This window comes from Rhinopithecus bieti, unplaced genomic scaffold, assembly GCF_001698545.2.
Source record: "Rhinopithecus bieti isolate Rb0 unplaced genomic scaffold, ASM169854v2 scaffold_47952, whole genome shotgun sequence".
NCBI classification, from domain to species: domain Eukaryota; kingdom Metazoa; phylum Chordata; class Mammalia; order Primates; family Cercopithecidae; genus Rhinopithecus; species Rhinopithecus bieti.
Window position 1 is genome coordinate 2,878,849 of NW_016820098.1, and position 23,528 is coordinate 2,902,376.

The 23,528-nt window shown below is 38.7% G+C and overlaps 1 protein-coding gene across 1 annotated transcript in view; it reads left to right on the forward strand.

Moving 5' to 3' along the window:
* ANKRD46 (ankyrin repeat domain 46) overlaps positions 1-23,528 on the forward strand; it is a 43,753-nt gene that overhangs the window by 12,106 nt on the left and 8,119 nt on the right. Inside the window, exons 2-3 of the mRNA XM_017859471.1 lie at positions 21,100-21,437; positions 22,941-23,099. Of these exons, the coding sequence (XP_017714960.1) occupies positions 21,127-21,437; positions 22,941-23,099 (470 nt within the window). The 5' untranslated portion in view covers positions 21,100-21,126. The remainder of the gene's footprint in view (positions 1-21,099; positions 21,438-22,940; positions 23,100-23,528) is intronic.

A 23,528-nucleotide genomic window follows, 5' to 3' on the forward strand; every position in this document is an offset into this window, starting at 1 on the left:
GGGAATGCAAAATGGTACAGCCACTTTGGGAGACAATTTGGTGGTTTCTTAAAAAAAACTAAACATGCTCTTACCATCCAGCAATCACATTCCTTGGTGTTGACCCAAAGGAGTGAAAACCTGTCCACACAAAAACCTGCATGTGGATGTTCACATCAGCCTTATTCATAATTGCCAGAACATGGAAGCAACCAAGATGTCCTTCAGTAGGTGAACAATAAACTGTAATACATACGAAGAATGGTATATTATGCAGTCCTAAAGAGAAGCTATGAAGCCGTGAAAAGATACAGGAAATTTAATACATATTATGAGAGAAAGAAGCCAATCTGAAACAGCTACATACTGTATGATTTCCATTATATGACATTCTGGAAAAGGCAAAATGATAGAGACAATAAAAATATCAGGGGTTGGGTAAAGGGAGGGATGCATAGGCAGAGCCCAGAAGATTTTTAGGGCAGTGAACCTAATCTGCGTGATACTGTAATGATGAATACATGTCATTACTCATTTGTCTAAACCCATAGAATGTGTAACACCAAGAGTGAACCCTAATGTAAACTATGGACTCTGGATGATAATGATGTGTTAATGTAGGATCATCAGTCATAACAGATGTACCCTCTGGTGGTGGCAGGGTGGGGGATATGGGAAATCTGCTCACTGTTGCTGTGAACCCAAAACTGGTCTAAAAAATAAAGACCATTTTAAAAAAGATAATAAAATATGCTGACAGTTCAGTTGTGATACTAGTAATCCAGTTTTTTTTTTTTTTTTTTTTTTTTTTGCAGAATTGTGCTTTTGAAGAAATCAAAATGTTATTCTCAATTTTTTGGTGATTATTTAAATTTTCCCCATTTTTATATGGTTTCTTTTAAAATGTTTCACTTTATTCTTTTCCTAATTTATATTAGAATGGCAATATATGTTTAACACTTGTAGTTTTATACATTTATGGGTTTTTAATGTTCTGAAATGTTGTTTTTTACTTCAAATGTGTTGAATATTTAACTTGTTAAAACATTCCAGGCTGGGCACAGTGGCTCACACCTGTAGTCCTAGCACTTTGGGAGTTTAAGGCAGGAGGATCACTTGAGCCCAGGAGTTTGAGGCCAGCTTGGGCAGCATAGTGAAACACCATCTGTTTAAAAAAAAAAATCTGAATTAAAAAAAAAAACCAGCATTAATGCTAGTGTTCCATATTATGTAAAATAAGTGTGAAATACACAAACTATTGTTTTGCTTTCATATTGCTATTGCATTTCTTTCTTTCTTTTTTTCATTTCTGAGTAGATCTTTAAAATTTGTTTTTAATTTAAAAAAATTTCTTATTTCTGAAAAGTTTTGTGGATACATAAATAGGTGTATATCATATTGCATTTCTATCTAATATGTACCTGCTTATGGGAAGAGTCAACAAATGTTTATTATTTCTAAATACTCCTATTTCTCGTACATTAAAAGATGTTCAAGAAGTAGTCATGTGAACATGATTTCTTTTTAAATGTGATACCAATTTTATTGGTACCCCATTTTTGTCATACATTTTTAGTTTAGTTATATTTTTTGGGTATCTTCAGTGAATGCCTTCATTTTCTTTTCTTTTTTTTTTGAGACGGAGTCTCGCTCTGTCACCCAGGCTGGAGTGCAGTAGCGTGATCTCAGCTCACTGCAAGCTCCGCCCTCCCGGGTTCATGCCATCCTCCTGCCTCAGCCTCCCGAGTAGCTGGGACTACAGGCGCCTGCCACCATACCCGGCTAATTTTTTGTATTTTTAGTAGAGACGGGGTTTCACCATGTTAGCCAGGGTGGTCTCGATCTCCTGACCTCGTGATCCACCTGCCTCAGCCTCCCAAAGTGCTGGGATTACAGACGTGAGCCACCGCGCCCTGCCAATTCCTTCATTTTCATTGTCATTATATAAGCATTTATATTGACTTCCAGACTCCACTGAAAGACTTGTTTGAATGCATATTTTGTGTTTGGACCATACATTCACTTAACAGAAAAGATACAGGTTGAGCACTTAGTGTGTAATAGGTAATGTGAACTACTGTGGATAGTGCGGAACAAGACAAACTCATGCACTCAAAGTTTACTTTCAAACTGGGGAGATGTGTACATCATGATTAAGCACATAAATAAGAAAATTATAGATTGTAATGAGAACACGAACAAATTCAAAGTAAGCAGGGTGATGTGAGAAGTAACGTGGGGAGAAATAGGTGACATTTGAGCTGAGACCTGAATGATTCTCCATCCAGGGGAAGTACATTCTAGCAGAAAGAAAAGTAAGTGCACCCATTAGGCAGGAAGGAGCTTCAGGGAATGTAAAGGAGGCAAGTCACGGTTAGAGTACAGAAAACAAGAAAGGGGAATGGTTAAAGGATGTTGGCTGTTGCTTTAAATGCATTGGGCTGCCATTGACATATTTCAGGTAAGGAAATGGTTTGTGTTTTTGGAAGATTTTTTTTTTTTTCCCTGTATTGAGAACGGATTGTAGAGAGGCAAAAGTGGAAATGGAGAATAGCTAAGGTAGAAGGCCATGCTTGGGCCGTGGGAGCTACTAAAAGTACTTTTAGCGTGGAAGTGATGTTCACAAAGCATGGGATGAAAAAATGAGTATGGTAGCTTCATGCGATTGACTGGAGTAGGGGGTGACAGAAGAGAGAAAGAGACTGAGAGACTAGTTAGGAAGACATTGGAAAACTTCATGTATAAAATTGTTTGTTAGGGCACAAATTAAGAGTGAAGGCAGTGTCAATAAAATGGAAAAAGAATTTGCAAGACAATGAAAGAACTGACAGGGCTTTGTGTCTGATTCAGTGTCAAGAGAAAAGAAAGCATCAAGGATTTGAAGACAGGGTTTCTAGGGAGGTATTGTTACCATTGGTAGAGAATTTTGGAGCAGTGTCTTTGGAATATATATATGGAGTACTGGTTTTATTTTATTTTATTCTATTTTTTGAGACAAGGCCTTACTCTGTTCCCCAGGCTAGAGTGCTGTGGCATGATCACAGCTCACTGCAGCCTCAAGCTCCCAGGCTTAAGCCATTTGAATTAGTCTGTTTTCACACTGCTCTAAATAACTTACAAACAAAAGAAGTTCAATTGACTAACAGTTCCTCATGGCTGGAGAGGCCTGGGGAAACTTAGAATCCCTGAGGAAGGTAAAAGGTAAGGAAGGCACATCTTATATGACGACAGGAGAGAGAGAGAGAAAATGCCACTTTTAAAACCATCAGATCTCATGAGCACTCCCTCAGTATCATGAAAGCAGCATGGGGGAAACCGCCCCCATGATCCAGTCACCTTCCAGCAGGTCCCTCCCTTGACATGTGGGGATTACAATTTGAGGTGAGATTTGGGTGGGGATATAGAGCCAAACCATATCGTTCTGCCCCTGGCCCCTCCCAAATATGTCCTTTTCACATTTCAAACCAATCATGCCTTCCCAATAGTCCCCCAAAGTCTTAGTTCATTCCAGCATTAACCTAAAGTCCAAGTCCAAAGTCTGATCTGAGACAAGGCAAGTCTCTTCCACCTATGAGTCTGTAAAATCAAAAGCAAGTTAGTTACTTCCAAGATACAATGGGGGCACAGGCATCGGGTAGATGCTCCCATTCCAAATGGGAGAAATTGGCCAAACAAACGGGCCTCAGGCCCTATGCAAGTCTGAAACCCAGCCACGCAGTCATTAAATCTTAAACTCCAAAATCTCTTTTAACTCCATGTCTCACACCCAGGGTATGTTGATGCAAATGGTGTGCTCCCACGACCTTGGGCAGCTTTGCCTCTGTGGCTCTGCAGGGTACAGCCCCTGCTGTGCTTTCATGGGCTGGCATTGAATGCCTGTTGCTTTTCCAGACATACTGTGCAAGCTGTCATTAGATCTACTTTTCTGTGGTCTGGAGGACAGTGGCCCTCTTCTCATAGTTCCACTAGGCAGTGCCCCAGTGGGGACTCTATCCCCACATTTCCCTTCCACACTGCCCTAGCAGAGGTTCTCTATAAGGGTTCTGCCCCTGCAGCAGACTTCCGTCTGGACATCCAGGCATTTCCATATGTCCTCTGAAATCTAGATGGTGGTTCCCAAAGCTCAACTCTTCTGCACACCTGCAGGCCCAACACCACATGGAAGCTGCCAAGGCTTGGGGCCCGCACCCTCAGAAGCAGTGGTCTGAGCTGTAGTCCGGCCCCTTTTAGCCGTGGCTGGAGCTGGAGTAGCCGGGACGCTGGACACCATATTCCGAGACTGCAGAGAGCAGCAGGGGCCTGATCCCAGCCCACAAAACCATTTTTCCCTCCTAGGCCTTCTGGCCTGTGATAGAAGGGGCTGCCATGAAGATCTCTGACATGCCTTGGTGAAATTTTTCCCATTTTCTTGGCTATTAACATTCTGTTCCTTGTTCCTTAGGCAAATTTTTGCAGCATGCTTGAGTTTCTCCCCAGAAAATGGGGTTTTCTTTTCTACCACTCAGTCTGCAAATTTTCAGACTTTTATGCTCTGCTTCCCTTTTAAGCATAAATTCCAATTGCAGATTATCTCTTTGTGAACACATTTGTACACTCAGAAAAATCCAGGCCCCATCTATAATGCTTTGCTGCTTAGAAATTTCTTCTGCCAGATACCCTAAATCATCTCTCTCAAGTTCAAAGTTCCACAGATCTCTAGGGCGGGGGCAAAGTGCCACCGGTCTTTTTATTAAAGCATAGCATGAGTGACCTTTACTCCAGTTCCCAATAAGTTCCTCATCTCTTTCTGAGACCACCTCAGCCTTGATTTCATTGTCCATATCACTATCAGCATTTTGGTTAAAATCATTCAGCAAGTCTCTAGGAAGTTCCAGGCTTTCCCATATCTTCTGAGCCCCCCAAACTGTTCCAACCTTTGCCTGTTACCCAGTTCCAAAGTCACTTCCATTTTTTCAGGTTATTTTTATGGCAGCGCCCCAATCCTGGTACTAATTCTCTGTATTAGTCTGTTTTCACACTGCTATAAAGATACTACTTGAGGCTGGGCACGGTGGCTCACGCCTGTAATCCCAGCACTTTGGGAGGCCGAGGCGGGTGGATCACGAGGTCAGGAGATTGAGACCATCCTGGCTAACACGGTGAAACCCCATCTGTACTAAAAAATACAAAAAATTAGCCGGGCGTGGTGGCGGGCACCTGTAGTCCCAGCTTCTTGGGAGGCTGAGGCAGGAGAATGGTGTGAACCCATGAACTAGAGCTTGCAGTGAGCCGAGATTGCGCCACAGCCCTCCAGCCTGGGCGACAGAGCAAGACTCTGTCTCAAAAAAAAAAAAGAAAAAAAAGAAAAAGAAAAGACACTACTTGAGGCTGGGTAATTTATAAACAAAAGGTTTAATTGACGCATGGTTCCACATGGTTGGGGAGGCTTCAGGAAACTTAGAATCATGGCGGAAGGTTATGGAGAAGCAGGGAACGTCTTACATGGCGGCAAGAGAGAGTGTGTGGGGGAAACTGTCAATTTTAAAACCATCTGATTTGTTAGCCCTCCCTCACTATCATGAGAACAGCATGGGAGAAACCACCCCTATGCTCCATTCCCCTCCCACCAGGTCCCTCCCTTGACATGTGGGGACTACAATTTAAAATGAGATTTGAGTGAGGACACAAAGCCAAATCATATCACCATCCTCCCACCTCAGTCTCCCGAGTAGTTGGGACTACATCTCAGTCTCCTGAGTAGCTGGGATTAGCGTGTCACCACACCCAACTAATATACACACACACACACACACACACACACACACACACACACACACACATATATGTGTATATTCTTCTGCCAGATACCCTAAATCATCTCTCTTAAGTTCAAAGTTCCACAGATCTCTAGGGCAGGGGCAAAGTGCCACCGGTCTTTATATATATATATATGTGTGTGTGTGTGTGTGTGTGTGTGTGTGTGTGTGTGTGCATATATATATTTTTTAAGAGACAGGGTCTCACTATGTTGCCCAGGCTTGTCTCGAATGCCTGGGCTGAAGCAATTCTCCCACCTCTGCCTCCCAAAGTGCTGGGATTACAGGCATGAGTCAGCACACCCAGCCTCTGGAGTGCTGGTTTTAGATATGATATTAAAGCTTTGGCAAAATATCCATTTGGGACTTTGATCTGCCCTATGTACGTACTCCTGTGCCAGTGTACAACACTGTTATTATCTCCATGGGCTTCTCTGCTTGTTCACTCTGTGAAGAGCACCAAACTCTACAAGTTGCCCTGACCCCGTTCAAGGCAGAGATCTTTTTACTTGTTGTTACCAAGATGTGGAAATCATTTTATCCTTAACTCAAAATGAGCTTATTTTGAGGGGAACTTTTACTAAGAAACTAATAAAAAAATGTATGGCATCTTATATTTGTATATTTCATTATAGTTTTCAAAGTTCTGTACAAAAATATTGTGAAGTAGGTAAGACAGATACTATCCCAGTTTTGCAAATGAGGAAACTGGGACTCTTAGAGTTGGACTACTCAAGAGAGCACCTTAGAAAATGGCAGAGTTAGGACCTAAGATGCAAACCTTTTGATTGGTGTGTAGTACTTAGTGCTTATCCTTAAAAAAAATTCTTGATAAATTCACAGATCATGGATCTCTTGATTCAAGTCTGGAAGTCTGCCTTCGCTATTTATCATTTAAGATCACTTGATTGTTTTTCCTAGCTTCAGCCTTGTCTGGAGTGAGAGGCAAGTTGTACTTTGAGGTTAGCAGAATCCTGACACTGAGATTTGATCCAATGCTCAGTTCTTTCTAGATGTTGATTATAGTCTTTTCTCCAGTTGCTAGGCCTCTCCTCAACTTTATACTTAGGTTCATTGTGCTTGCTTCTGTATGTCTTGGTCCCATGGATGGGTAAGGGATTTTTCTTTCCTGGTGGAAGTGGAAATGATCTGCTTTGAGCCTTAGATGGACCAGAAGCTGGCCGAAGAGAGTTAGGGATGGTGGTACAGGCAGATTTCTTCCTGCTAGGGGTAGCCAAAAGGAGGATAAGGGAGAGATTGAGAGACGTAAATGAGAAATATTTCCTAAAGTGTACGGGAATAGAAAAGGTAGTTGTGGGTCAAGATCTGGGCGGTGGAGTTAAGTTCTAAGTGTGCAAAGTCCAACTAAGTGATGGAAGTGATGTGGAGATAAAGGTCTTTGACATTAAAAACTCTGGGGTTAATCTTTAAATGATTTCAGTTACACTGCTGAAACCATCCAATAAAATATAATTAAAAACAAAAATTTGGGCTAGAGAGACATGGTATGAAAGGACACTATTTGAATAAAATATTTAGATGTATTTGGAATAGATTTATTTTGGTGGTTGTCACTGAAGAAGACATGCAAAAATATTAGTGGTAAATTTAATAGCTACCGTAAACCTGGAAGTTTGCCTTTAATTTATTTTTGTGTGTTTTTTCTTATACTTCTCTACAGCTTAAGATATAACATTTTATATTATAGTTAATTTCCCCAAATCCAAAGCTTGTCAATCCTGAGAGTGTAATTTGTTTTATTTATTTAAAACAGGAAACTTACTCTCTTATTGTTTGAAGACTGTGAAGCCGTTATCTTCTGATAGCATTTTAAAGAACAATTTTAAATCATAATTATCTTTGATTAACACTGTAGTTCTCTTGAGTACAAGGACAAAAGTTTAAAGTAGCAGTTGTTCAGACTTTTAAAACGAGTTCTTAACAGCTTTATATTGTGTCCTGCTCCTATCTACGTCATTTAGAAAATTGTTTTTTGAGATAAAGAAATTTACCATATTATTTCCAGTTTCCTTAGTATTTGTTATAGAACAAATGGCAAAATATTAAATGGTTTTGAGATTGAGAATAAGAATTAGAAGGAAATAAGGTTTGTATTAACAGTTGCTAACACTAGGAATTAATTTTAATTGACAGTGTTTAAACAAACAAAGCCTGTTTATTAAAGACATTTCCTAGAAAGCAGCAAATCTGGAAGAGCTATGTAGCTATTAAAACTTAAGATCCATAGTCTTTGACCATTCTTTCCCATGTTAGTCACAATGGGCAGGTCTCTGGTCTCTGGGCAGTTTGCGAAAATAGCTCCATGGGAAACTGATACAGGAACTTGTCATCCTCTATTCCCATTTCTAAAAGATTGTCCAGAATGCTCTGAGTACACACATGTAAACTGAGCTAACTCACAGATTCACCATTTTAATAGGAGAGGCTGTGTGTAGGGGCCAGGGCTCAGTCAGAAAGAGAATTGCTATAATTCATTGTCTTCTGCTTGAAATTATTACTCTGCTGAAGAAGTTATCAGGACTGGTGATTGAGCTCTGCTGTAGCATATTGGTGTCTTCCACTTCCTGCCCCACCCCTTCCTAATTAGCAGCATGAAGAAGGCACTAGCCAAAAGTTACAACTTCTGCCTATAATCCTTTATTTCTGTCCTCATAAACTAGGCTAGAAAACCTGGGGGGCAGCGAATCTCTGTTTTTCTTTCGTGAATCTGGAGCCATTTCTAAGCATGTACTTCCTACTTTCTTTTCAAAAAAGACTCCTTCCCAAAATAGGTTACCCCCAGTCCAGAGCAGGGACAGCAGGAAAAGAGCCACAGATTCCCTTTAAAGCCACAGACACTGCTCAACTCCCTTAGATATAAGACTATTTATTCCTTTTCTACTAAAGGTCTCAGCATTAAATCAACATTTCCAGTGGAGAGAAAAGAAATACATCTAATACCACACATATGAGTCATTCTACTGTTCCTCAGTTGTTTCACGTCTGTTCTAGAAACATACCATTTTAAAAATACAGTTTGACTAAGCCATCTCTTTAGTCCACTGTCCAGTTGTCTTTTGTTGTATATCCTTATTTACGAGGGCCCCTGAAGGTTGGAGTGAGTGAGGTGGGATGTGGGTGAAATAAGGATACATAAGGAATTCTGAATTTTAAGGGTTTACCTAGGCCATAAATGTATATATGGTAAATGTAGGCTAGAGTGATTTGCATAGCTTCACACACAGCAGACCCCACCTTAAAGAAGTCTACTAGATCCTCCAGGGTTTTATAGTGTAGGGAGGAGGGCCCTTGTCCACCTACTGTCGTTAGGTGTGTTTTGTGTGAAGGATGCAGTACATGCTTGTACCCATCTAGCACATAATCTAGAGCATGGAAAGGAACAAATTACAATAGAATTGTGAAAAACTATTATGTTGAAGATGATGTACAGTCATGCATTGCTTAATGACAGGCACATGCATTCTGAGAAATGCACCGTTAGATTATTTCACTGTTGTGTAAACATTGCAGAGTGTACTTACTACCCAAACCTAGATAGAAGAGCCTACTGCACACCCAGGCCATATGGTATGGCCTGTTGTTCCTAGGCTACAGCCCTATACAGCATGTTACTGTACTGACTACTGTAGGCAGTTTTAACACTGTGGTGAATATTTGTGTATCTAAACATAGAAAAGTTATAGTAAGAATACTGTATTCTAATCTTATGGGACCACCTTCATATATGCAGTCCATTGTTGACCAAAATGTTATTATGCAGTGCACGACTGCATTTTGTATTTTGACAGTGAATCGTGAATAGGACTTGAACCTGTGGGGATAAGGGGTAACGTGTAAAGTAGCAAAGTTACAGCCTTTCTGGTTGCAGTGTCCTTATTTGTAAAATAATGAGATTGAGTTAATAAATGATGTTGGATAGCCTTCCAGCTCTAAGAATTTTGTGGAAATACAGTCGTGTATAGCATGGGCATGAAGTAGGCTATGTCCTCTAGACTTGTGTAGGAACCTAAGGATACTCTGATGTTCACATAACAGTGAAAGCACCTGACAGTGCTATTCTCAGAACATATCCCCATCATTAAGCGACACATGGCTACTACAGTTGAGCTTCTTCTAAGAATACAGTCTCATACCTTCAAACTTATTTAGGGTGAAGTCTGATTTAAATTTTGTAGACTATTTAGAAAATAAGGAATATTTTGCAAAAGCCACAATTCTTATATTTTGAAACAACTCAATAAATGAATAAGTTAGAATGCCATTTAAGCAGCACTTTATGTAAAGTCTGCTAAGGTGAGTTTAATGAGGTTTAGATTTCTGAATAGGCCTGGAATCATATTTTTGCTATTAATTTTCTTGATAAAGTTTTTTTAAAAGGAAAATTGAATTTCATCCCAACTTTAGATTTTCACAAATTCACAGTTAGTGAGAATTATAGTAAATAACTTGAAATGGAACAGTGATGCCATACTAGATGCTGTTGAACTTAAAGCCTACGCAGGCCACAAGGTGGCACCCTTAGGCCATATAAATAAAGTGCTGTTGCAACTAGAGAAAACAGTTCTAAAGAATCAAATAACTTTATTATGTAATGATAGACAATAAACTGGAAGCCTCCTGAGGAGGAAGTCCCTTGCTAAGAATTTTAAACATGGTAAAATTACATAGTAAAGATTTTGGAAAATACTAAGATATTAGAATGTGAAATAAAATGTCCAAAATAACCAGCATTCCTTTTGTGAACAATTAATTTTGATTTGTCTTAAGCCAGTACCTTTTCTAAAAGTTGAATTGTAACTAAACTTTAATAATGCAAACAAATAATAGTTAAGCAATATAAATATGGCCAGAAATATATCAGAAATCCTTGTTTGGTGTTTTTTGATTTCCTGAAGGAGAAAGAAAAATTTAGGTGTTTTCTTGTTATCCCAGTCAGTAAGAAGTACTTGAGAATAATGAACCTAAGAATTTAGTCAGCTGTGAAGTAGAAGATTTTTCCAAAAATATTTTATTGTTATTTTTCCATACTTTAAAAAGTTACTTTGTATGAGATGATTAAAAAGAGTTCATTTGGCTTATGTGTGCTAGAATATTTTCTGTAAAGTAAAAGACATTTCCAAGTATTTGTTTCTACAATTTAAAAAGGAAGTATCACTTTGAATGAAATGATTGTAAAGAGTTATATGGAATGTTATACGCTGTATCATGTTCTTCTTATGTTTGATGAAGACATTTGCTAAGCTTAATTCATTAGGACAAAAAATCCAATGCAAACAAACAGTGGACTTTTTTTTTTTTTTTTTTTTTTAACTCATGAAATGGTTGTAATAATAGTATTGCATGCTACCCTTGGTTAGCGGCTTCTATGAATTAAATGAGTTATTACAGGAAAACACTTAGAACTATGCCTGCAGTGTAACTTAATAAATGTAGAATACTGTGTATCTCAAATGTTGCCAAGTAATTATTTGCATAGTAATACCAGACATAACAAACAAGAAATTCTTTTTTCCCTTTTCATTAAGCTTAATTCCAGAAGAACATCCAAGTAATATCTGATTAACCGAGTTTTAATTATTATATGAACTTAACACAATGAACTGGCCTTTTTTGTTTTTTGTAGAGACAGGGTCTTACATTGTTGTCCAGGCTGGTCTCGGACTCCTGGGCTCAAGCAATACTCTCACCTTGGCCTCCCAAAGTGCTGGGATTATAGGTATAAGCCACTGCACCTGGCTAGTGACCTGTCTTTAAGTATCATTCTGTAATTCACATACTTCAAATTAACCTCACTTTTACTGCATTAATAGTTTTAATTATGAAGTTACTAATAGCTTTGTATTAAAGACATCATGAAGTTAATTTTAGACACAGCCACATTAGACTAAAATGTTGGAAATACCACAAAATGTGTGTTTTCTACAAAGTTGGATATAAAATAAAAATGTGTGTTTGTGGTAGATCCATATCTGCCTAAAATTGCTCCAAAAAATTGCTAAAAATTGAAACTTCTGTTATTATTGAGCCTTGGAAATAAAATTCAGAAGATTCTGCTTATAAACTTCCTTCCAATGTTCTTCATAGTACTGGGATATCCTAAAAGGATAGTGTTCTTAGTTCCTTCTTTTATTTACTTCCTGCAGAAAGAGAGCAACTCTTTTCCTAAGAATCCAAATAAATATTCACATATTTTATCTTTATTTAGGACAGATCACTAAAAGGTTAAAAACTGGGGTCCTAGCCGTATGATCAGTGAGAATTTACTTCCTAGGCCCTTGTAATACAATTTTCTAAAAAATAGAGAAATAAGGAACTTAAATCCAGCCTGGTTTAGGATGAACTGTAAACCAGAATCTTAGAAGTTTTGCAGTGAGCAAAGAAAGCATTGCATCAAGATTGCCATCACAGTAAAACTGTTCACCGGTCAGAGACTGGTTCCATAGCCATACATTAGACAGCTTTCATCTGCATCACAAAATTCTGTTTACATTTTGATTAGCCAAAAATGTCAGTGAATCTATGTGATAGGAAAAATATAGGACAAATTCTCTTTTAATGTGCTAAGGAATTCAATAAAATTACGGTACATACCCAGAATACAGTCATCCCTTAGTATCCATGGGGATGGGTTTCAGGACCTCATGCAGTTACCAAATTCACAGATGCTCACATCCCTGGTACAGAATGATATAGTATTTGTATTTAACCTATGCACATCTTTCCATATACTTCAGATCATCTCTAGGTTACTTATAATACCTAATACAATGTAAATGCTACAGAAGTAGTTGTTACACTGTATTGTTTAGGAAATAAGAAAGTGTGCATACGTGTTCAGTACAGATGCAGTTTTTTTCCCTGAATATTTTTGATTCATGGTTGGTTGAATCATGAATTTGATTTGATTGTGTGCAGCTTTTAGTTTCTTCTCTTTTTTCATATTTATTTCCTAAAAATTTTTACAATGCACTGCAGAACTAGTCATAAGAAAAAAATATTACTTTAAAATCCTGTGACAATGAACTTAATTGAGTGTACATTCAGGAAAGAATTATTGCATTTCCCTATGTCTAGACTTCAAGAAAAATTAATGTACCAGGCATTGCAGTCAGCCAGTATATATAGACAAATCAGACCCATTTCTTGGCTTCTAGAAACATATTCTGGCAGGAATTTTAGGACAGTTGTGAACAAGCAACAAAGTTTTACATGAACTGTTTTCTCCTGATTATCTTGACAACTTACAGTGGCTGCAGGGCACATTGAAAATATATAAACTAAATACGAAGCCTCACCCTGCCACTTAAAGCAGTATGGCCCTAGACTCAATGCCTGTGGGCCTTAGGAATTAAGATCGCTCTGTTAGAGAAATAGTTACTGTTTAAATAGCTGCTGAAGATAAGCAGACTGAAGAAATATATTGTTAATGTTTTGGGAAGGATTTTAAATTGTTGAAATTCTTACGTGCTTACAGCTAAATTTCTTTTCAACATGGCTTTTTTCCTTTCCCAGTATCTTTGGATTTTTGCAGAGCTCAGGTTTTAAGAACAGTAATTTTAAAGTACTAGCAGTTAGGATTTAATGACTTCACTGGAAATTTTTGTTTTATAGTTCTCTGAGATTGTATTTTGAAACAACTGCATCCTCGTAAAAGGATAAGAATAACCAAGTGATAGAATCTAGATTTGGGGTTTTATTTACTGTGGATCATTCATTTTTTCAGTTTTAGTACTTTTCTTTGACATTAGAAAATGGCAAAGGCAATAAGATCTGATAGAAGATCTTTCCAACTATGTCGTTTTTTTTCCTTGCGTTTTGCTGAAATGTCTGTTGCTTTGATCTCTGACCAAAATTGCTTGTGTAGGCATAATGTAGTCAGTCCATTTGAAGCAAGAATGTGGTACTTAGTCCTGCCTTTCCAAATGGCCTTTCAGAATGAAAAATCAATCTATTATGTATTCCTGTTGATATTGGATATAGAACAATTTTTAGTTATTATAAGTATGTATTAATCGAACATATTTTCTCCATTAGTTGTTAACCATTAAGAATACTATTATATCTTAAAGTTTTACAGATTGACCTAAGATTGTGGATCCAGAATTTGAGATATAAAAGAAAATTAGGCATGACTTTTCATCAAATCAGTGAATCACAAGCTTCCATCAAAATCTTTTTATTGTTGTTTGGGTTGGGATAAGCGAGCTGGTTGACATAAGAAGCTCTTGTTGCCGAGATCTAAGTGACTGCGTCATGTGAAGAAAGGATAAATGACTCCATCTTCATCAAATCTCTCAGGCTGTGCCACAGAGCACAGAGTGAGGAGTTTTAAGTGTCAGGCTGCACCAGCCCTCTAAAACCTGACTCCCAAAGTTCTGCTTTTAACAATGCCAGCTAGTCTGCCTCTGAACCAGTCATTGGACACTGTTCCTCATTGACACTGTTCCTTGGGAACCGGGGCGCTGGTCAGCAACCAGTGTGCTTTCTGGGGCGTGGTTATTCCCATATTGACTGTTCTTGCACTAGACTACGTGGTTTTTCCTCTGCCAGGAACCAGTTGTTTTATTTTTCTTTCTTGGAGGTCTTCACTCCCCACTAGATGTCACCCCATTATCAGAAGCTGCTCTATTCCCAGGGGATCAGTGCTGTACGCAAGCTTGCTTCTGTACAGCTGAGGACGGTCTCCCCAGAGCTGTGCTAGCCTGAAAAGGATAATAACTTATTTTTGAGTGCTAAGTCAAACAGCTAGTAAGTAGCTGAGCTGGGGTTCAAACCCAGGCAGTCCAGCTCCATATACATTCCGGGTGGAGTAATCAAGTTCTTTTAACAGCATCTGACAAGAAAATTGTCTCTCTATGGTACACTCATAAGAGTAGTGCCTTTCAGGAGAGTCAGACTATCACATATCTCTCCCCCCTACTTTTCCCACCTCTACAAGCAGACTTCATTATGTTTACTTAGGTTTCACATCCATTCACAGGGGCACAGACTCAGACTCAGTGAATCTTGAAAGATTACTGGTTCATTATTGACACTTCAATTAGTGCCTCTAATTCTGTTTGTAGAATGGTTTTTATGAAACACTCCCTTTGGTAAATGCCAGTATATCCACCTGTGGCCTTGCAAATGCTTGGTCCTACAGGTTCTTCCATAAATAACCTGACACTGAGACACATGACTCCAAAGATGACCTTACATTCTTCTTGAATGGGAAAAATAGACACTATCATGCTCAACAGTCTTTTAGGCCTTCATACAACTCACTAGTTGTTCTCCTGACCATTTATCCTAGAGAAATTAAGATTTACAGCCACATACAAACAAATGTTTGTAGAAATTTTAACAATGGCCAAAAACTGGAGACACCAGACGTCCTTCAGTAGATGGACTGTTACATTGTGGTACACCCATGCCATGGAATACTGTTCAGCAATAAAAAATGGACAAACTCTGGATACACACAGCTACCCTGGATGAATCTCCAGAGAGTTATACTGGGTGAAAAAGGCCAATCCCAAAAGGTTCCTGTATGTGCTGTATGGCTCCATTTACACAACATCGACAGAACTAAAGAAATGGAAGACTAAGTAGTCGTTTCTAGGTGTTGAGGAGAGACTGGAATGGGAGGGAAGCAGGAATAGCTATAAAAGGGCAACATATGAGAGATGGTTTGTGGTGATGGAAATGTTCTGTATCTTGACTATATCAATGTCAGTGTCCTGGTCGTGATGTTGTAATATAGTTTTGGAAGATGTTACCATTGGGGAAACTGGGTAAAGGGTGCACAGGATCACTCTGTGTTATTTCTTACAATTGCATATGAATTTATAATTATCTCAAAAAGTTTAATTTTAAAAAGTCTTTACTCCTCCTCACTCATTTGACAGTCGTTAAATATGTGCTCTGATTTGTATTCACTTTATGACTTCTTAGGTCAGCTATTAATAGAGTCTAGTGAATAAGGTCTAATTGAGGTCTTGGAAGTTTTCTTGGCAGGTTTCTAGTAATTTAGTCTAATGAATTTGTGTAATATTAATATGAAATCACACAAATCTGTCATTTGTTCATTTTCTTATGGGGCATTGTAATATCCATAGAAAATGGCAGACTGGGTACAGTGGCTCACACCTGTAATCCCAGCATTTTGGGAGGCCAAAGTGGGTGGATCGTGAGGTCAGGTGTTCAAGACCTGCCTAGCCAACATGGCAAAACTTCATCTCTACTAAAAATACAAAAATTACCCACGCATGACGGCACATGCCTGTAGTCCCAGCTACTGGAGAGGCTGAGGCAGGATAATCACTTGAACGTGGGAGACCTCCGCAGGTGAGTTGAGATTGCACCACTGCACTCCAGCATGAGCGACAGAGCGAGACTCTGTCTCAAAAAGAAAAAAAAAAAGAAAAGAAAAAGAAAATTACAGAAGCATTGTCTTTCTTGTGGATTTAAGAGAACATTAGGATTATTGGGAGGCATAACCATATGAACTATAATTCTATCTCTAGATAAAAAACAAAAGTTATTCTTTTTCCATAATGTGAGCTCTACCACATCCAGAATAACCCACTTGCACCATTTTAATTAACATTGAAAATTGAAACCAAATCATACATTAGAGACAGGCTCTAGTTGTTAAAGACCCAGCTCTAGCTGTCAGAACAAGAGAGGAAAAATATTAGGCTTTGGGTAAATACATAATATTTGTTTAAGGAAATCAAGTGGCTCCGTGATATGAAGTTTATCTAAATTGATACTGTAGTATCATAAAAAAAAGTAGGAAATGAGGAGCGTAGATGTTTTGTGTATTATCATGTCTTCGTGAAATTTGGTGACCCTTGTGTGGGACTGGTCCTCACGTACAGTTTGTCAGCCATTGTCATCAGTTCCAGCTTAGCGCTGATAGCCTTTATGATACAGTCTGACTTACATATTGTAAATGGAGCTCCGTAAAATACCATTAATTATTTCCCTATATAAATTTGTTCACGGGGATTCGATAACGATGAGCATGGATGACCAGTAAAAAGTTAACCTGTGTTTCACCCTGACCAGGAATTTGGGATTTGGACTTGATAGCATGGTATCTGGCACGTTTCAGGCATACAGTGAATGTTTGTTTCATGAACTAATATTGCTATTTTTGTGGGCCTTACTGCCTGCCCATGGCCCTGCTTCCACGGTCCCTCCAGAGAAGAGTTGAGCAGGTAGACAGGGTGCCCTTGTAGCCTCTCTCAGTGCAGAGGGCTGTAGCCTGGGCGGGGCCGCACCACAGTTAAGGGGGAGCAGGGTCAGGCTATGTAAAGAAGATTACAGATAGATTTGGGCCAGGTTTTCTTTCACACTGAAAAGACAGGGAAGGGAACAGATTTAAAGAGATTTAAGTATCAGCATTCAAGGTAGATTAGAAATATTTTTTCTTAAATGTATCCTGTTTGGTTTAAATATAAGTATTAGCTTTTAAACTTTCATTTTTTCCCCATTATGAATAGTATTTTATTTATAAAATTCTTTTGTGAACTAATCTGGGATCTAGCCTCCATTTATAATGTGAAAATATGCATTCTGAATTCCAAGTAATGACTGAGAGAGAATTTTTGGAGCCCAATTTGTTCTTTCCTGATGACACATAATTTGGTTCTTATTCTTTTATCTTTCTGTCTTGCTTTCTTGTTTGTGGGCCACAGAGCAGCTTCTATTAAGCCCTTCTTTGCTGCCTTTTCACTACTTTGTTACTTGTCATGTATTTTTCTGGCCTCACCTACAGATTTTCTAGAGAATTTCTACAGGCTCAGTAACCTGTCTGTATTTAATAGAACAGTGAGTTCTTTTTCTCACCACACTTCTGTTATAACTGAATTTTCTATTTCCTGTAGATCCTTGCCAGCACATTACAGAATATTTTTGTTGAACCTTCTTGAGAATTCAGAGAAACTGCTGAGTGACCACTGAACGAAAGATCTAATCTTTAGACTTACATGAGTATTTACTACTGTGGACTTCCTCACAAGATGTGAAACCTTCAGTGAACTACTTTAGGGCAGATTCGGTTCTGTGATCAAGATGAAAAATATCTATCATTGGGCTTATTAAATGTGGGATTAAGTTTAGCAGTTGCTCAGGGACACAGAGAAATTGACAAAATACACACTTATTCTCACCTGAAAAATAGACACAGAGACTTGCATTTCTTGCTGAGCCAACATTGAGAAGAATCCTAGTCTGCAAACCACAAGAATTCTTACTGTGTTTGAATCAAAAACACCAAGTAGATTTAAAAAATTATTCTTAAAAATTTAATCAAAACACATTACCTTTTGAAAAGTACTTCATATGTGGCATTTCATTTTAAAAGGTTTATGATAGCTTTTCCATTTTATGATTCAATACTGTGCAAGCTCGTCCAACCTGCAGGCCAGAACAGCTTTGAATGTAGCCCAACACAAATTCATAAACTTTTAAAAAACATTCTGAGATTTTTTTTTTTGCAATTTTTTAAAGCTTATCAGCTATCATTATGTATTTTATGTGTAGCCCAAGACAATTTTTCTTTCAGTGTGACGCAGGGAAGCCAAAATGTTGGACACCCTTGCTGTAAGGGAAGATATTTAGATTACCCTCACAAAAGAATTCCTGACTCTTTTATTGAGTAAATTCTTCTTATTGAGTTTTTCTGTTTGTTGGTTTGGTTTGGTTTGGTTTGGTTTGTTTTTTTGAGACAGGGTCTCACTCTGATGCCCAGGCTGGAGTGCCGTGGCTCAATCTCAGCTCATCGTAACCTCAGTCTCCCAGGCTCAAGTGATCCTCTCACCTCAGCGTCTCGAACAGGTGGGACGAAAGACATGCGCCACCGTGCCTGGCTAATTTTTAAATATTTTATAGAGACAGGGTCTCTCGCTATGTTACCCAGGCTAGTTTTGAACTCCTGGGCTTCAAGCTATCCTCCTGTTTTGGCCTTCCAAAGTGCTGGGATTACAGGTATGAGCCACTGTGCCCAGCCAGATTTTTAAAAAGTCATCATATGTATCATAATCTGAAATTTATTTTAATCTCTGTATTCTTTAATCATAAACATATATTTTTTTCTTATTTGAAATTATTCTTAACAGCCCATTTTCACTCTTCATTTCTTATCCAGTGAGTCATTAAGTTGTGCTAATTCTGTCTTCTCTATTCCTCTCCAGTGTGTCCCCTTCTGCCTGCCACTGCCTTAGGTCAGGTTTTCATTTCTTGCCTAGATAGCTGCAATGACCTAATGATTGATCTCCCTGCCTCCAGTCTTTTTCTCTACAATCTAACCCCTCCATATTACCATCCAAGTAATCTTTCTGAAAGACTAATAAGACCGTGCCATTTCTTTGACTTAAAATCCTTCAAAGGGCTGGACTCATTGAAATAGTAGTCCCAGCTATTTAGGAGGCTGATGTGGGAGGATTGCTTGAACCGAGGAGTTTGAGGCTGCAGTGCGCCATGATTGTACCACCACACTCCAGCCTGGGTGGCAGAGCGAGAACCTGTCTCAATTTAAAACAAAAAATCCTTCAGTGGCTCCTCACTGAAATTCAGATATAAAAAAAACCTTACTGTGGCGTTAGTAAGATTAAATTAAATTCATTAAAACCTCCTAGTTTGCACCTGGCTCAGAACGAGTCTCAATATATGTTAATGCCCACTCTTCCCACAGAGAGCCTGTGGTAGCAGCAGAGCCCTTGTGTAAGGCAGCCCCAGATTTTGGGACAATGGCTCTGCTGAGAAGCCAAGTTGAAATGAATAGGGGCAGCAGTCTCACCAAACTCAGCAACCAGGCTTCCCTGAATCCCCTTGAGGTTAGGCACAAGACTAGATGGGTCTAGCATCCAGTTCCGTCAGTGTTTCAGAAAGAGACTTTACCTGATCAGCTGTATAAGCCAAGTCCATCTGTGACTAAGCTTTTATAACCTAAGAATTAAAAAGCCATCTCTAGAAAAGCATTGGTGTCTGCCTTTCTGTTTTCTTGTCAATTTTGTAGCGAAGTTTCTTTTGACAGGCTTTAACTCTTTCTTAAATGAACCTAGGGGAGAGAGAGAGACCTAGTGGTATGCACTTTGGTAGAGCAGAATGTCCTGAGAGTTCAGGTGCACCAGGCAGGTGCTGAACTCTCACCTGAGTTCAGGTGCACCAGTGGGGCTGGGAAACATCCGTGAAAGAGATGTGAGCAAACTGGTGAGCTGGATGAGTCCCAGAGATGCAATTCACATCGGACCTGGTTGAGATTGCTGCTTTGTCCTGACTTGGTATTCCCAGACAGCCTTACTTTTTTTACCTCGTCTCTCAGTCTTTGGACAGGGGGAATTTGGCACAGTCACATATTGAGATAACCACAGAGCACAGCAAAATAAGATCAATGCTGTAAAAAGAAGCATAATCTGAATTGATTTTGTGCTCTGATTTTTAAATTCAGTTTGTTACTTTCCTTAGCCTTTCTCTTAAAATTTGTGCTATAGGCCAGGCACGGTGGCTCACACCTGTAGTCCCAGCACTTTTTCTAGGCTGAGGCGGGCACATCATGAGGTTAGGAGTTCAAGACCAGCCTGGCCAACATGGTAAAACCCTATCTCTACTAAAAATACAAAAAATTAGCCAGGCATGGTGGCAAGCGCCTGAAATTCCAGCTACTTGGGAGGCGGAGGCAGGAAAATCGCTTGAACCCAGGAGGTGGAGGTTGTGATAAGCTGAGACCACGCCAGTGCACTCCAGCCTGGGCAACAGAGCGAGATACCATCTCAAAAAAAAAAAAAATTGTGCTATAAACATAACATTCTACAGGTCTTTGTTGAGTATAACTTCTTTTCATGCAAGTAGTTTTAGTTACCATGTAGAATATCTCAAATACAAGAAGAAGCAAATATATCAAAGTGAATCAGTTTGTTTAAATAAGAATGTCTACCAGCAGTAGGGTTTATATATGGGTAGTTCTTTGATGTTTAAACATCATGTTATCTATGTGTTCTGACAACATAATACTTAAATCTAAGCTATTATATCTTGCTTAACTTTAAAATATCTCTTAATCTTTTACATGATGAAAAGCAAAATAGAGCTTTACAGTAATTGAATTAGAATTTTAATCCAGCAGATATGAAGAAAATAAAATGTTTTAATGGAAAATAAAATATAATTGATAAATTTGTTGTTGTTTCTGTTTGGTAAAGTAATTTATTTATTTGAGGCAGGACGCCAAAAGGATGAAAATAGTGCTTTTCTAAATGATTCCTTTGCCTTGATTTCATTTGTCTTCATGGCATCTCACTCACCTATCTCATTACAGGTGTGTTCCATCCACCACATCAGAACAATGTCGTATGTTTTTGTAAATGATTCTTCTCAGACTAACGTGCCCTTGCTACAAGCGTGTATTGATGGGGACTTTAATTATTCCAAGCGGCTTTTGGAAAGTGGCTTTGACCCAAATATTCGTGACAGCAGGGGCAGAACAGGCCTTCACCTTGCAGCAGCTCGAGGAAATGTAGACATCTGCCAGCTACTGCATAAATTCGGTGCTGATCTTCTGGCCACAGATTATCAAGGAAACACGGCTCTTCACCTCTGTGGCCATGTGGATACTATCCAGTTTTTGGTTTCCAATGGACTCAAAATTGATATTTGGTAAGTTCTCTATGGTTTTAGAAGTCTAGTCATTTCTTCCCATTAGTCTCTCAACTGATAGTCTTATCTTGGGTCTTTGGATTTTGTTTTCTCATTAATCAGTTGAAATAAGTTCAGAAAGGCATTGAAGACAGTGTAATTCTGTTAGGCAAGTGAGGGAATGAGGGACTGACCTCTAGGTTTTTGCTGAAGCAGCATATTTTTTCTATGAAAATTGTGGGTAGTTTCTGCTACTAATTAATTATGTAGTGTTACAACAAGGGAAGAAGAAGAAAAGAACATTTGTTGAAAATCTATGAGCTGGACCCTGTTTACTTGTTAGCTCATTTAGTCCTCAGAATGAAGAGCTCTCACGATAGGTGTTTTCTTCATTTTACAGATTTGATAGTTAAGACAAAAAAGGATTGGACAAAGTTCACACAGTTTATAGAGGATTTGAAAAGGTCACAGTTTATAAGGGACAGAGCTGGAATTTGAACCTAGTTCCGCTGACTCCAACGCTTATGTGCCTTCTGTCATGTAATGCGCCATGTGAGCTTCATAATCTCCCTGGAGTCCAAGATCCTTTTTAAACTGAACAATTTGAGGAAGTTATGGGGCTTTTTGTTTGTTTTGGTGATACTCTGCTTTTTCAGTGGGAACGATGTCAAGTCACCTGTAAAACTGAGCTTGACCTTTAAATTACAGTTACACACTGCCCTAATTTATTGATGCTATAATGCCCCTAAATCTGAATAAAACAGTAAATGCTTCTGTTTCTGCAGGACACGATGGGGTAGGAATTGACTGCAGGATTTAATGTGGTTCTCTCCTATTATTAGCGTTAAATAGCTGTGTGAACCACAGCAGCTTATTTGACATTTTTTTCTTAGACGTTAAAAAAAAGTACTCATCTCATAAAATGTAAATATCAAATAAGAATGTGTTTAGAACTAGATTTATCCACTTTTTTTGACTATATGTTCTCTTTTCCTTTTCCCTGGAAGTAAAAAAAAAAAAAAAAAAAACAAGGGTTAATTCAAAATTCAGCTCCACTGGATGTTTGGCTCAGCTCTGGGTTTTACTTTTGAGTTAATTGGACCCATCCTTTTTTTTTCCCCCCTGGTGATTTGTTTATTCTTCATAAACACTTTCTATAGTACAATTCAGAAAAAAAATGGAGGCACACGGCTATAACATCCACCACAATCTGCTGTTGAGGAGACATTCAGTGTGAGGATGGGGCTGGAGGTGGGGGATGTGTTTGGGTAACAGGATAATGGCCTCTGTGATGAACTGTGCAGAAATCCCATCAGGCAAGGTCTGATTGCAGCCTGCTGGTCAAGGCTTATGGTGGAAGAGTTGCAGTGAGCCAAATACTCCTTTAGTTCCCCACAGCCCTAGGGTAGATCCTAATTGGGCCCATTCTTTATTCACTGAGATCTATACAAATGGGTACTAAAAATGGAGCTGACAATATAGTATGTTATGATGGCTTCTTTATTTTTATGAACTTTTTTTTAGCAATCATCAAGGTGCTACCCCTTTAGTTCTGGCAAAGCGCAGAGGAGTAAATAAAGATGTCATCCGATTGCTGGAATCTTTGGAAGAACAGGAGGTAAAAGGATTTAACAGAGGAACCCACTCGAAACTGGAGACCATGCAGACAGCTGAGAGTGAAAGGTACTGGAAATTTTTTTTTTCTCTCACTGTATTATTCATGCTGGACTTGAACTCCTGGGCATTCCTCCTGCCTCAGCCTCCTGACTAGCTGGGACTATAGGCACATGCAGCCACGCCCAGCAAGATAATATGATTTTTTAAGGGGAAAGTCACTTTAAGTACCTGGATTTGTGGTAACTTTGTGAACTTTAATATTCATTTGCTTTTAAGTGCAACTTGAACTTTATATAGGACCTTATGGCTGCAGATTACAATTGAGAAGCTATTAACAGAAAGTACTACATGTCATGGGCACATAATGTTCTGTTAGCCACTTGCTGTATTGACAGTACAAAGAAGAAATAGTGACAACTGAATCTAAGGGAAGGAAACCGGAGCTTGAGGAGTTTAAGTACAGGTCACAAAAAGAATGGAATTTCAAAAAAAAAA